The 12796-nt window shown below is 40.7% G+C and overlaps 2 protein-coding genes across 5 annotated transcripts in view; one reads left to right on the forward strand and one right to left on the reverse strand.

Annotated features, from left to right (window-relative positions):
* Positions 1–60: 60 nt before the first annotated feature.
* BLZF1 (basic leucine zipper nuclear factor 1) lies at positions 61–9573 on the reverse strand. 4 transcript variants are annotated; one of them, XM_085301450.1, is made up of 7 exons: positions 9511–9573; positions 7546–7606; positions 5942–6378; positions 5049–5248; positions 3237–3365; positions 2338–2557; positions 61–1502 (listed from the first exon to the last, which is right to left on the reverse strand). In XM_085301450.1, exons 2-7 carry the CDS (start codon positions 7562–7564, stop codon positions 1323–1325), a joined length of 1185 nt encoding a protein of 394 aa, XP_085157576.1. In that variant the 5' UTR covers positions 7565–7606; positions 9511–9573; the 3' UTR covers positions 61–1322. The 4 variants fall into 4 exon arrangements, with proteins under 4 accessions (XP_085157576.1, XP_085157578.1, XP_085157577.1 ...); XM_085301452.1 differs by lacking the exon at positions 9511–9573 and adding an exon at positions 9178–9489; XM_085301451.1 differs by lacking the exon at positions 9511–9573 and adding an exon at positions 9163–9489.
* A 123-nt stretch (positions 9574–9696) lies between these two features.
* The window catches only part of NME7 (NME/NM23 family member 7), a 94370-nt gene continuing 91270 nt past the window's right edge, over positions 9697–12796 (forward strand). The window contains exon 1 of the mRNA XM_085301454.1: positions 9697–9757. Coding sequence (XP_085157580.1) covers positions 9755–9757 — 3 coding nt within the window. The 5' untranslated portion in view covers positions 9697–9754. The remainder of the gene's footprint in view (positions 9758–12796) is intronic.

The raw sequence follows: 12796 nt of genomic DNA on the forward strand, positions 1-12796 counted from the left end.
TTCCTTTAAGCTGCGGAGAAAAYGGTCAAAAATATCCCACTTGTATCAAGTTCAAAATGGTAACTTGAACATATGCAAAGAAAGTTTATTATAAAGGTTTTTTTGTACAAGTCAAAGCATGGCCACAAACAGCAAGAACTTKTAACTTACACTCTTAACCACATCACGGTATGAAATTTAAAGAAAAACTGTTTAAATAGTATCTGTTTCACCATACTAGAGGGCTACCAGCTGAATATGATAAACTTGAGTGAAAATTTGAGAAAAATTAAAATACGTATTTGCAGTGTCCTAACTTTCCTCTCTTTAGTTAATCACTTCACAACATAAAAATAGACTTCTTCAGATCTAGCAGACTATCTGCTAGTATATTTCTTTGAACAGTGTCATCAAGATAAAGCCGATGAGTGAAAAAAAATATGTATTTTTTTTATCACTATTTGTGCAAACTTAGTGCTTGATCTTCAGCCCTCCATAACATCCAGGAAGACTTTGGGCAAGGGCTGAGCTCTCAAGCTAGTTTAGGTTTCAACACTATGCACCAAAGGTGTATCAGTCTTTGCTGAGGATCAGCTATGCCCCAGCCTGATGCTGGAAGCTGAACTACATGGCAAGCCCTTGTTTTAGCTTTACCCAAATACAAGAATAATCTCACTTCACAGTCTTCAAGAATCCATTTAAAACCATTTTCTGTTTATATATTATAGCTAGAGTTCATTCAATCTCTCTCTTCTCCTCTTGTCAGGAGGATTAATATGCTTTTACTTTCAGAACTTACAGCTCTGAAAACTCATTGCACACACACCTTTTTATTACTAAAATTAACAGGCTGAACATAGAATTGAAAAGAGCCTGTCACTTTAGAAAAGATTAAAAAAAGCACACGGAGGTGACTATATTCCATTGTCTTYTTTTTCCCTTTTTTTTAGTATAACCTTTTAGCACTTCATTTACTTTGGTATAGTTTAAGTATGGTTTTTGTCTCCCACTGATCAGAAATYCATTAAGATTTTCTAATATGGCTATAAATCTTAAATAGTCAAGGGTATCTGTGCTCTATTGGACTGGCATAACATTTCTGGTCTTGCATTTGTAGACAGAAATAAGTAGATTTCCAGCCTTAAAAGTAGAAGTAGTATCCCAAGAGGCTAGAGAAGTCCTGTTGGCCCCTACCCTCAAGAGGTAGAGAAGCAGACACTGCATCATTTCCAATGCTAAACCCATCCTTCATGGAAAGAAATAGAAAAAAAGGGAAGCTTGCTGAATATCAATTAGTGTAATTCTTCAGAAAGAATGCATGTGCAGCTGCCTTGGCTGTGTTTTTAAAGGGCTATCAGCTCTCCTTGGCAGTGGTTGCAGCAGTTGAAAGTTACATCTTCGTATCTTGTGTATGGATGAAACCTTCCAATACTCTTCTTTGTGGAAAGAAAGGAAGAAGGAGATGTCTCAGAAAAAGATGTTGATGTTTCTGTACATGCAACTGGATCCAGTACATGTAGCACCTACAGAAGGAAAAATTCATAATGAAAAAACATCCAGTAAGTCTAATGAAGTTTACTTTTCCGTAATAGCAATGAAGCATTTCTGCTCAAAAGCAAGGTTTTTCAACTTTGTTTCAAATTGAAAACTAAGTATGCATCTACCTAGACCTTCAAGATGAGGGCATTAAGTAGTATTTACAGATTAGTAATGTCCATCAGAAATTCAAGGCACAATTTTATGGAGAATAAACAAAAAATTTTTTTAAGCAGAGATGAACTAAACAGGTAAAAACAACATACTAGATAACTAGGCACTGTGTGCCCTCTGCAGCTCAACTATTATTCAATTGCTTCCAGACTAAACTATTAGTTTAGTTTGCTATTTAAATATGAAATTTCATGCAGTGGAACCTCATCTTGAAAGATAATCATATGGATTCTCCGTCTTTCTACTCATTATCAATAAAACTGTTCTGGGGACAACAGAAACTACTTCCGAAGTGTTATGACTTATTCCYACCCAAACTAGGTTTCTTTTCCCATTCAGCTTTTAAAAACTCGGCTGAGTATTTTCAGCTGGCTTCCTCCTGACACACTAACTTCAAACAAATTTTGACCCAGTTATTTGCAGTGCTAGCAGAGAAGGCAACAGTGCACAACCTTTATGATGTTCTGCTYATCCTTCCACGTTTGTTTTTTAAAGAGCAAACAGACAGCTCTTTTCAGCACGCTGCCCCTGCATATAGCTTTTAAAAAAGACCAGACRTTTCACAATGCAACCTTGTACTTCAGAAAACAGGCACCTGTGCTGACAGATTGAGTTATACAAAGTCTTTTTTTAATTATTTTTTATTACCATTTCAGCCATTTTCTCAGCAGGGCTACTGCAAAACTCCACAGCCACTGAAGTCTTTTTTGGACTATTAGTGCCAACATTTCCAAGAAGATGTGAGCTTACAGCTTTGGCTAGCTTGCAATTCACAGCTGCTAGCTCTGTTGTAGTGTGAGGTTGTGCACTAGGATAGTATGTCTGCTGTCTCCCCCACTGAAGAGAAACCATCAGCTCCTCCAGCAGTCTGTGCAGAAAGGAAGATAGTGCTATTAGTGATTTTTTTGTACTCCATACTATCAGCCCACTTAAAGCAACTGTCTCTTTCCAAAACTTACTGCACTAGTCAAATATTGATCAAAAAAGTAAGTTTAAGTATTTAAAGACAAGGAGGCACTAGTCAAATATTGATCAAAAAAGTAAGTTTAAGTATTTAAAGACAAGGAGGCAAAGAGGCTGTTCTCCAAAGAAAGACCACAGACTCATCACCACAGACTTTTAATAGTGGTGAGATAGAAACCTATCTGACATCTGGCAGAACAAGCATTAAAAAGTCAACGTAGGCAGAAGAATACTCATCTTTGAAGGAGATGCAGAAAACCTCAAATCAAGTCAGTAAGTGATTAAAAATAGAAAGTTCAAGAAGGATATAGACATGCCAATTCCACAGCATGTGACTCCTAAAAATCCATCTCCAGGTGAAGATTATGAAAAAAAATAAAACTACTTTGGCTTTTTCAGCTCTGAGACTGAAAAGTGACTGCACTATCAGTCAGCATAATTGATTTTGTTAAATATGCCAGGAATAGGTGGAAATAGTTTACTCTAGGCTACAGAAGGAGCCAAACAGACAGACATTATAAGTTTGCATGGAGGCATGCATGTTCCCATGGTTCAGGGAAAAAAAAMCAAAAAGAAAATCATACTTCTGTGTATCAATCATTTCTTGACGGAACTGATCACGTTCATTCAACAAGTCCTGGATTGCACTATGAGCATCCCTGGTTTGACGCTGCAGAATTGCTCTGGTATTGGTCAGCTCATCAGCCATAACCCTGCAAAAGAATTCTCCAGTCAGTAGTTTAAATAAGCACTTTTTTTTAAAAGTCAGCTTTATTCTACTACAGACAATAATTCGTCAGCTCAAACTAAYGGTTAAACCGCTGTCTGTTCCCACCCCCATGCAGGGTGTGTATCAGCCTATTTTTTTTAACAAAAGATATATTAAGAGCAATTTCTGTTTAACTACAGTGAACAGGAAGTGACCGTATTAGCAATGTTACATTACATTTTGATCTGCTAAGTTTAAATAATTTTATGTCACTTTATACAAATGTAATAACAGACATTTTAAAACACATTGGGTAAGTGAACATGGTGAACTAGTATCCTGACAGATGAAGCTGAACACTTTCTTTTACTGACATGGATCTCACAAGTATGCTGTAATCACAGCTTCTCATATTCATCTGTACTCTCTTGTTCCATATTCATCTAGAAGCTACGGCTAGACACTGCAGTTCAKCTCTCAGGGGAAACAGCTGCATTTAAGAGCTACACATGAGAAAACTGCTCTCCTATTGTGTTATGCCCTCAAGAGATTCAGCACTTACTTATCCCTCAATCAGGTATTTCAATAYCTTAGATGCTGTAAAAAGCAAAACCAGACTGCCATTTAAAAGCTACTAGGAAGAAATCCAAAACCTAAATGAACTGGAAAATTACAAGATCAAAGGGTTTTGCTCTAAGCACATCTCCACACTGTCACGGTGTTTCTAGAAGGAACTTGCATCCTCTGTCTCAAGGCTGCTATTAATGCCAAAGAAACAAGTTAAATTAGGATAGCCTAGCTAGGACTATTCCAATTAGTTACCATTCACTCTGCACGCTAAGACTGTTTAAGGCCAGCAACTTAAAGGAGAAGACCATTCTATTCCTATTTCCTTGAAGCAGTAAGGCCTTCTCTTAGTATGCATTAAGCATCACTAATTAAAATTAAGGTATTTATATCTGAGCAAAGGAGAAGATCAAAAAACTGCAGAATGTTATTTGCAGCATCATAAGTCACTATCTTCGTAAGTCATTTGTTCTTTGGAAGTTAAAAGTCTAATCCACTGTCAAATAAGATTTTGACATTGACACCAACTTAAGATTTGATCTTGATTCTCACTTCCTGTTATTTTATGGTTACAAAAGTAACAGTAGGTTTCTTTACAGTAACACAACCAATCAATCTTTAATGAAGTGGTCAACCTCCTCTTCCATAATGAGCTGCCCTTCCCAGTAGACCCCTAAACCATGGTAAGCAGAGTTATTAACCAAATCAAGAACTCCACTAATTAAAAAAATGACTTGTATCACACTTGGGAAGAGAGAGAAAAAAAACTATTTATCTTTAAGATGGGTAAGATAGTTGTCCTGGAAGAATTTTAAAACCCTAAACTGGACACAGTTCTATGAGAAATAAGRACTTTTCTTCCTGCGTTGAAGGAAGCTACAGTTAAGATTTTAGAGTGTTAGGACCCACTATATTTCCTTCTAAAAGCTGAATTATTCAGATTTATAAGGAGATTACTCTTTCTGTATCACCTCCATAAATTCAAACTTCAGAATAGCTGCTGGTATAGCGTTGCGGCTGTCCRCTGTGTGTATATGCACATTCACAGACGTCGCGATGAGCGTATGTAATAGAAGACTAAAGGAGAACGCTGTTAGAACAGCTCTGTAAGAGAAAATACCTGCTTGCTAAGAATTTGCTTCGCCACACATCACACTGTATAGACATCCGCTCTAATTGTTCAGATAGTTGAGACATATTCCGGCCTAGGACCTCATTTTCTAAGATCAGCTGATTTTTCTCACGAGCCATCCGTTCAAAGTGGTACTGCAGATCATCCCCAACAGAAGCAACAAGTAATTTCTTCAGCTCCCGATTTACCTGGAATTAGATCAGACTATCTTATAGGGGCTTACTTATCACCACAGTACAAAACAAAACAAAACACAAAACCCCCAACTGACTACTTTCTACCTTCTAAATGCACTATAATTTATTGAGAATATGTAACCATAAATTGCCTTTTTCTTTCCGGATTGGGACACATCTTATGCAGAGTGCGTTAAGCCTCATGATCCACTCCAGTGWGCACAAACACTTAAGACTAATACATGTTCGACACATCCTTATTTGAATTATAGCAGTGGCCAAATAGGATGAATGAAAGCTTGCTCTAAGGAACAAGGAAAGTTTCAGCAAGATGAAGGATTAAACAAGCTATCCAAAGGCAATTTTAGGTAGAAATCATGCGTTTTATTCTGTGTTTCACTTAATAGTTGCACTGAGGAGAAAAATCTTTTTTCATGRAAGGTACATTTCTCAGCAGCCCATTAATGGCTTTCTCCCCACTTTAAGTAGTCAAAACTTTTATCTGCTGGCAGAGAAGAAACACTGGACTACTTAGATTACTTAGACTACTGAGATTGCAGTGCCACTCTGTATTTTAGCTGGTAAGTTCGAAAGTGTAAGTATTTATTACAAGGCATAGAATTGTTTGTTTTCACAAACTGTCTAAAGAAACTAAAGTTACTCAATTGTGTGAAAGCAACCCCTGCAAAATCTTTCATTTCTTACCTCTGTCTGTACACGCAGCTGATTAGAGAGGCCTTCTTTATCCTGTAACAACCTCTTTTCTGAATTCTTTAGCTTTTCTACTGCGTTTTTAAGTTCTAGTAGTTCTTTGGGATCTGCAGCTCCATCTGACTGATGGAATGTGTCTCCTTTATGTCCCACTGATCTAGCTACCTTAGCATTTTTAGTTGGAACAACATGGGTGATAGCTGCTTTGGGGACTAATATACGAACAGCTTCAATCTCCACTGATTTATCAGCATGTATTTTCCCAAGCTGCAAAACGCCAGGACTCAGGGAAGAGACTGTCTGTTTATGTGGGCTGTGGTGGATGTGATGGTTTGTAGYGTGGGCTCCAGTGATTACTTCTACTGATTCAGTTGTTTGTTCTGTTTCCATGCCATCTCCAGGTCCTCGGATGGGCGATGAGGCATAGTCAACTAAAATTTAGAAGCAGTGGAGGAAAARGTTACCATCTTTTATTTTGTTACAGGCTCACTGCAACTCAGCCTTCAATTTCTGTACTTCAAAGTTAAACATTTTGATTTTACACCGCATATGTAAGGCAATCCTTTCCAGGAGCAATTATCAAGCACAAGTCAGAAATCTAGACAGAAAATCATCTGCTCAATCTTGTGTTGTTCATTAATACCACTAATACAAAAACCCAGTCATTAATCTGAGTTTTATTAATCCTCATTCCATGCTGACATACCAGAGCAGGTAGACGCAAATATGAAAAAGAGCTAGTAAGGAGAAAATTTATTTGAAATACTACTTATAGACCAAAAGCAGACTTCAGGTTTTGGGAGCTGATAGAGCTAGAGCAGTCTYCTTTCAAAAACAACATAATTAAATAAAAAGCAGTTACTAGCTATACAGCTGCTAACAACTAAAGGAGTTTAGTAGACTTCAAGTATTATTATCATGTCTTTTGGTTGTCCAGATGAAGGTTTAAGAAAAGCCAACCAAACTTTTCCACTTCATTTCTAAACAATAGCTGCCAGTCTACCCAAAAAATACCACATACTGATCTTAATTCTCAAATGTGCATGATAAGTAAAAACAAACTTCACAGACATTARAATTGCCACATTTTAAGCTAAATCAAACATTACCATAATAAAACATCTTCGCTCACTGTCAYAATGCCAATTAGTCAAGAAAGTTTATCAGAACATAGCAAGACATGCTGTTTTCCCGTGTAACATAGACTGTAATGCAAGTCTGTGTCCTCTATCCAAATACTAATTTTCAAAAATGCTGTAGTTGTGTGATTGCATTGCCCTATAGYCTCTCAAGCTGCTGAAGCAGTACGCACAAATCTAAAAACTAGAGGAGGACTGACAGACAAGTGTACAGACTGATACAACACAAGCRACAAACTTTGTTTTCCATAAAAATCTAGACTGGGAAACCACATTAAAATGCCCGTTCCACTCAGGCAGCCCTTTTTCAGTGCAATTATGAAGTCACATAACTATTTCCTAACAGCTAAATATGAAAACAATTTTAAATGAATGAAGTCTAGTATAGCTTTGCTCTTTAGAATTCAAGTTAAAATAACATTTAGACAGACAGGATTAAAGGTATGTAAAGCCACTTACCTTTTCCTAGAGATGCCATTTTCTTTCTAGTTTAGTAGTCAGCTCTATTAACTACATAAATCTGAGGAAGAAGAGAGAGGGGAGAAAAGGTGTTTATTACAGTGACAGTTAATCCTGAATTACCCTGTTTGTTAATACARCCTCTAAACTCCAGTTCAGTAGCAGTGATGTCCTGTTTAGCTGAGGGATGAAGAACACTAAGTAATCTGGGGGAAAAAAAACCAACAAATAAAAGCAAACCCCCTCAAATTTAAGAGTTTAAAGAAAGCGGCTTATGGGACTCTTTCCATTTGTTTCTTCTTTCACAAGAGCTGGACTTCAACTCTTATCTCGTTCCCCATTCAGTTCCAGTGTCCCTTCTTCAAATTTCTCTCTCCAGTCCCTCCCCTTTTTGAGTTAGCCCTCACCTTACTCACAGGGTAACTTCATGATCACATAGAGATAATCTTTTATCACTACAGAACCTCAAGAAAGGGAAATCCCACACTTTGATTAAGGCAGACCGAGAGGTGAAGAGGAAATAACGGCAGCTGCACAGTTGCTTCAGTCCMGTTTGCTGATCCACTTAGAATTTTTCTGCCAGAGCCAATCCTCAGCCAAACCAGGAGTCAGTGCCCTCCACAGCAGCACATGCTTAATTTAAACCAGCAGCAAAACTGTACCCTCAGAATGGCCATCCTGGCCATTTCCTTCTTTATCCACCCAGCTCCATCCACTCCCAACTCTCCAGGCCACTTTCCAGGTTTCTAGGATCTGCCACTAATTATGTCAGTTTTTCAGCTTGGTGTATCCCCCCCTCCCCCTTTTTTTTTCTTGCTTCAGTTCTCTCAAGTACATCTCCCAGAGTCCTCAACTCCTTTTATTTTACTCCTAATCAAAGAGATTGAACTACAACTTCKTTGGCTTCTTCTGCTACAGCTCCCTGCTCTGAAGAGAGAATGGTAACAGAGAACACACTACCACCAGCCTTCTAGATCCAGGACTTGTTTTGTGACAAGTAGGCTCATCTTATCTGACGACCAGAGGRAAAACGAAAACAGATTTCCCTCCCYGAGTTTAGTCAAGCTATATGTACAGGAACATCTTACTCAAGAAATATCCTGATCTGCTAGTCATCACCACTGCTCATTCATTTCTGATTGATCTTAATTCATCTGAGGAAAATGAGAGCATAATAAGAACCCAGCTGCTCAGAAAGAGGCAAGAGTACTCAACACAAGTCTGAAAACGAGAATTTAGTCTTCGCTGCTTCATTTGAGCTCACTGRCCAACGATCCTGCTTCTTCATTGTTCACGTTGTAACACTGGCCCTAGGTATTTAAGTTGAAAGTCTCAACGCAAGTCTCTGCACATACTGTCTTTTTACTACATTCTTACAGGCAAAGTTACTTTGCTGTTTGTTGAGCTGTAACCACTGGACCTTCCAGGAAGACATCCGCAACACATAAATGGATGTGCCCTTACTTGCAAATTCTCAGCGATTTTAAAAAGACCCGTTTTAACGCGACGCTCTGCAGGATCCCACGCGTGGCAACCGCTACCAAAAGGTCCGGTATTCACAAGGCAGAGTCACGATCCATGAGGACCGTGGGGACCCCTCCCCCCTCGCCTGCAGACCTGGCAGCCGCTCACCGCTGCTCCTCGGGTACGAAGCAAGAGCACACGACGCTTCAGCCCCCGAGCTCTGCGTTACATCCGACCTGGGAGTTACCCGCCGATGGGGAAAACCGGCTCCGCCGCCGCTCACAGCGGCTCCGCCCGGCCTTGCAACAGCGCAGGAGACGCAGCGGGCCCGGCACAGGCGGCACCGGGCTGCCCTCCCCGCCCGGCCACCAGAGCCGCCAGGCCCAAGGCCTCGGGACCCAGCCCTGCCACCGCCAGGACGGCCACGGCCACGGCCACGGCCACGGCCACGGCCACGGCCCCCAGCGCCCTCCCGGCCCCCACCGCGCCGCGGAGCGTTACCGTAGCGCCGCGGCACCCCCAAACGCCCGCCGCCACCGCCTCCCGCCCGCGCTTCCGCTTCCGGCCGCGCGGGCAGCGCACCCGCGGCACCGCCCCGCCCCGCCTCTCGCCCAACGGCCGCGCTGCGCGTGCGCGCGCGCGGGGGCGGTGCCTCGGTTGCTAGGGCGCGGCGCCTCGGTTGCTAGGGAGCGTCGCGCTCGCGGCGCAACGGCGGGGAGGGGGGAGGTCGCCGCCTGCTGCCGCCATGGTAAGCGCTGCTGGCTCTGCGGCGTGATGGCGGCCCCCGGGTGCGGGGCGCTGCCGCGCGGACGTGGAGGAGGGGGCAGGGAGGCGAAGCTCAGGCGCGGGGCCCGTGAGGGGAGGGTGGGGCCGAGCCGGCGGAATAACGGCTGCTGCCGCCGGGCGGGGCCGGGCGGGCCCGGTGTGCGGCCGGCGGGGCTCCCTCCCTCCTCCCGTCCCCCCTCGCGTCGTGCTACTAAGGGAGCTCGCGGAGAACCATCGGAAGTAGATGATTTTAAGCTGCTTTRGGATCGCGTTGTTAGCCAGCTGGAAAGGCCGTTTGTGTGTCTGAGCCACCCCCCCCCCCCAGCTGGTAACCGATCTAAGGTGAAGTTCGCGGTTAATGTTAAGTGGGGCTCCATCTCGCTCAGAAACTCCTGAGAGCTCTATTGGGAGGGCAGCTGAYGGCTTTTTAGAAGGAAATACGTTTCAGGTGTGACGCTCTTTATTTTCGTCTGAATTTGAGGCCTAATAATGCAAGGAAGATGGGATGTTGCAGGGAAAGTAATGAAAAGTCAACTTGCACTGGGAAAAAAACCGACCCTTTGGTTAAGTTGGAGCGTAGTACAGGTGTTTACGGACGCTTTTTTCTGGTAAGACACTTCGGATGAAATTTTGCCCTCGGACGTATATAYTAGACACACGTAAGAGACTGGCTGATGTGTGCTAGTGTGCACAGCTTTAAGTGTCTGCTTCAGGCAGCTCAAATTTTTCTCAGCTCCTTCAGCCTGGTGGAAGCTTTGTTCGCAGTTACTTTCAGAACAGATACTCCAAGTCAGCCTTTCTTGCTTAAGTAGGAGTGTGAGTGCCACTGCTCATTTTCAGATACAGGTGCTAAAAATCTTTTGTTTAATCCAGGCAGAATTTTAAATACCTGGCTTGAGTTTATTCATGTCAGCAAAAGTCATACTTTGTGAGTTCACACTGGTATCACCTAGGTAAAACCTATGCTGTATTGCAGTTGACTATCGCTATGCCTGCAGTGTGTTTCCAACCTCTCTTTATTTGTGAGGTGACATTAAATAAAGCTATCTGATTCATCTAAGTGATGCAAGTGATTAAAGCAATGTCTAACAGGACTTCCAATGGCAAATTTCTTTATTTTTTTTTAAGAGCCTCCAGTGACAGGAACTACATAATCTCATGAACATCATTCTATTACTTAACAATTTTCATAGCTCACTTAATTTTTTTCCCCATTATAGTCCTTGTTATAAATGAATCCAGTGATTACTAGTTCTACCCTTGATGGGTATAAAGGTATTCTGTTTGTCTTTTGCACATGGAAGAACGGGAAGATTATAATTTTAGCCTTCCTTCTTTTTGTATAATTCTACATTAAACAAATTTTATCCTTTCAGTATTTTCCTATTCTTGTATTTTCAGAGTTTATTTTATTTTATTTACTTTTTCCATTTTATCTGTGGTTTTCTTGAAATGCAGTATTTAAACTGGACATTATATACCAACTGAGGTTTTGTTGCTGCTAGACAGAGCAAAATATTTGTCTCTTGCGTCTTAGTGCTAAATTTGCCTTTCTTTATTCTTCCAGTTGTCCTTCATTGGGCTCTCCTATCTAATTGTAATCCACTGTAATTCAGATTCTTTTTCTACATTTTTGTTTTCTGGCCTGTTTCCCTCTGTTTTGTATTTGAATATGATTTCTTGATCATCATTGTGAATTGCTGAATTTCGCATCTTATCTTGGTTAATCAAGATCATTTTGAATTCTGCTTCTGTTTTCTAAACTGTTTGCAGTCTGTCCAGTGTGATATCAACCTAGACTCTGAAAGTGCATGTTCTCTATTTCATTGTCAGTGCTATAAAGAAAATATGAAATAATGCCAGGTCTGAGACTGATCTTTGTGGAACCTGCGTCAAATGGGCTCCCATTTTTTGAGAGAATTATTTCCAGTTACTCCTTCGTATAGTATTTATAACTGCTCCCTCACTTAGGCCATGCTTTCTTACTTTTGTTGGCAGAATGTCAGGTAAATTAGATTAGAAGCCTTATCTTTTGATATCTATATCACATCTATGACTTCTCCATTACTCAGATTGTTTACCTTTGTCAGAAAAGGAAATTTTATGTGATAGGATTTCTTCTTGACAAAGTCACGTTGTCTATTTTTGATTATCATGCTGTCTTCTAGGTGCTCAGCAACTAACAGTTTAATAACTTGTTCARTTATCATCCCTGAGATTGCAATTAGATAACTGGTTTCTCATTTACAAAAGTTGTTATTATGTTAGCCATTCTCCAGAGCCCTGGGACCCTGCCTCTAGAGCTGCTCAAAGATAAGAGTGTTCTGGGATTTCTCTGGCTGCTGTCTTCAGTACATCAGCAACCGTTTTATGTGTTCACCTGAGCATGTCTAACTTCTTTAGACAGTCCTTTCTTTCCCTGTGCTGYGGTCCTGTTCCCTTGTTAAAACTGATTGTTACCTCTCTGGTCGTAACCTGTTTTGTGCATGCTAAGTAAGAAGAGGTGAGTACATCAGTTTCCTCTGCATTGTATTGTATCTGTTCTTTTCCCCTGTTGTGTAATGGAGTGCTCTTTGGTTTTCTCTGACCTTTTATGTATTACAGAATCCTGCAGGTTTCTTACACCTGTAAAGTTGCCAGCTTTCCTGCATATGCATCCTTCCTCTTGACAGTTTCCTAAAATACAATGAGAGCAAATTGGTAGGTGAAAAATGATGGGAAAATAGATGTTTTGGCAATATATGTTACTCAGATTTGCAAACTGCATCCTGGGGAAGGGATGAATTATGTAACTGATGCACACCAAAACTTATGCACCTGATCCATGCAAAACATTTTCGAAACAACCTTTCTCAGAAACAGTGAATCCAAAAATAAAGGACTCCTTCCTGTGGATTCAAGTACTGTTCTTCAAGCCAAATTTTAAAATTTTAGCTTCAGGAACATAATTAAATTCTGATAGTAGTGAATTTTCTGGTAAAAAGATTTTTTTTTTTTTTTTTTTTTTTTTTTTTTTTTTTTT

The sequence above is a fragment of the Rhea americana genome, unplaced genomic scaffold (genome assembly GCF_003343005.1).
Source record: "Rhea americana isolate MKP2758 unplaced genomic scaffold, rheAme1 scaffold_177, whole genome shotgun sequence".
Lineage (NCBI taxonomy): Eukaryota > Metazoa > Chordata > Aves > Rheiformes > Rheidae > Rhea > Rhea americana.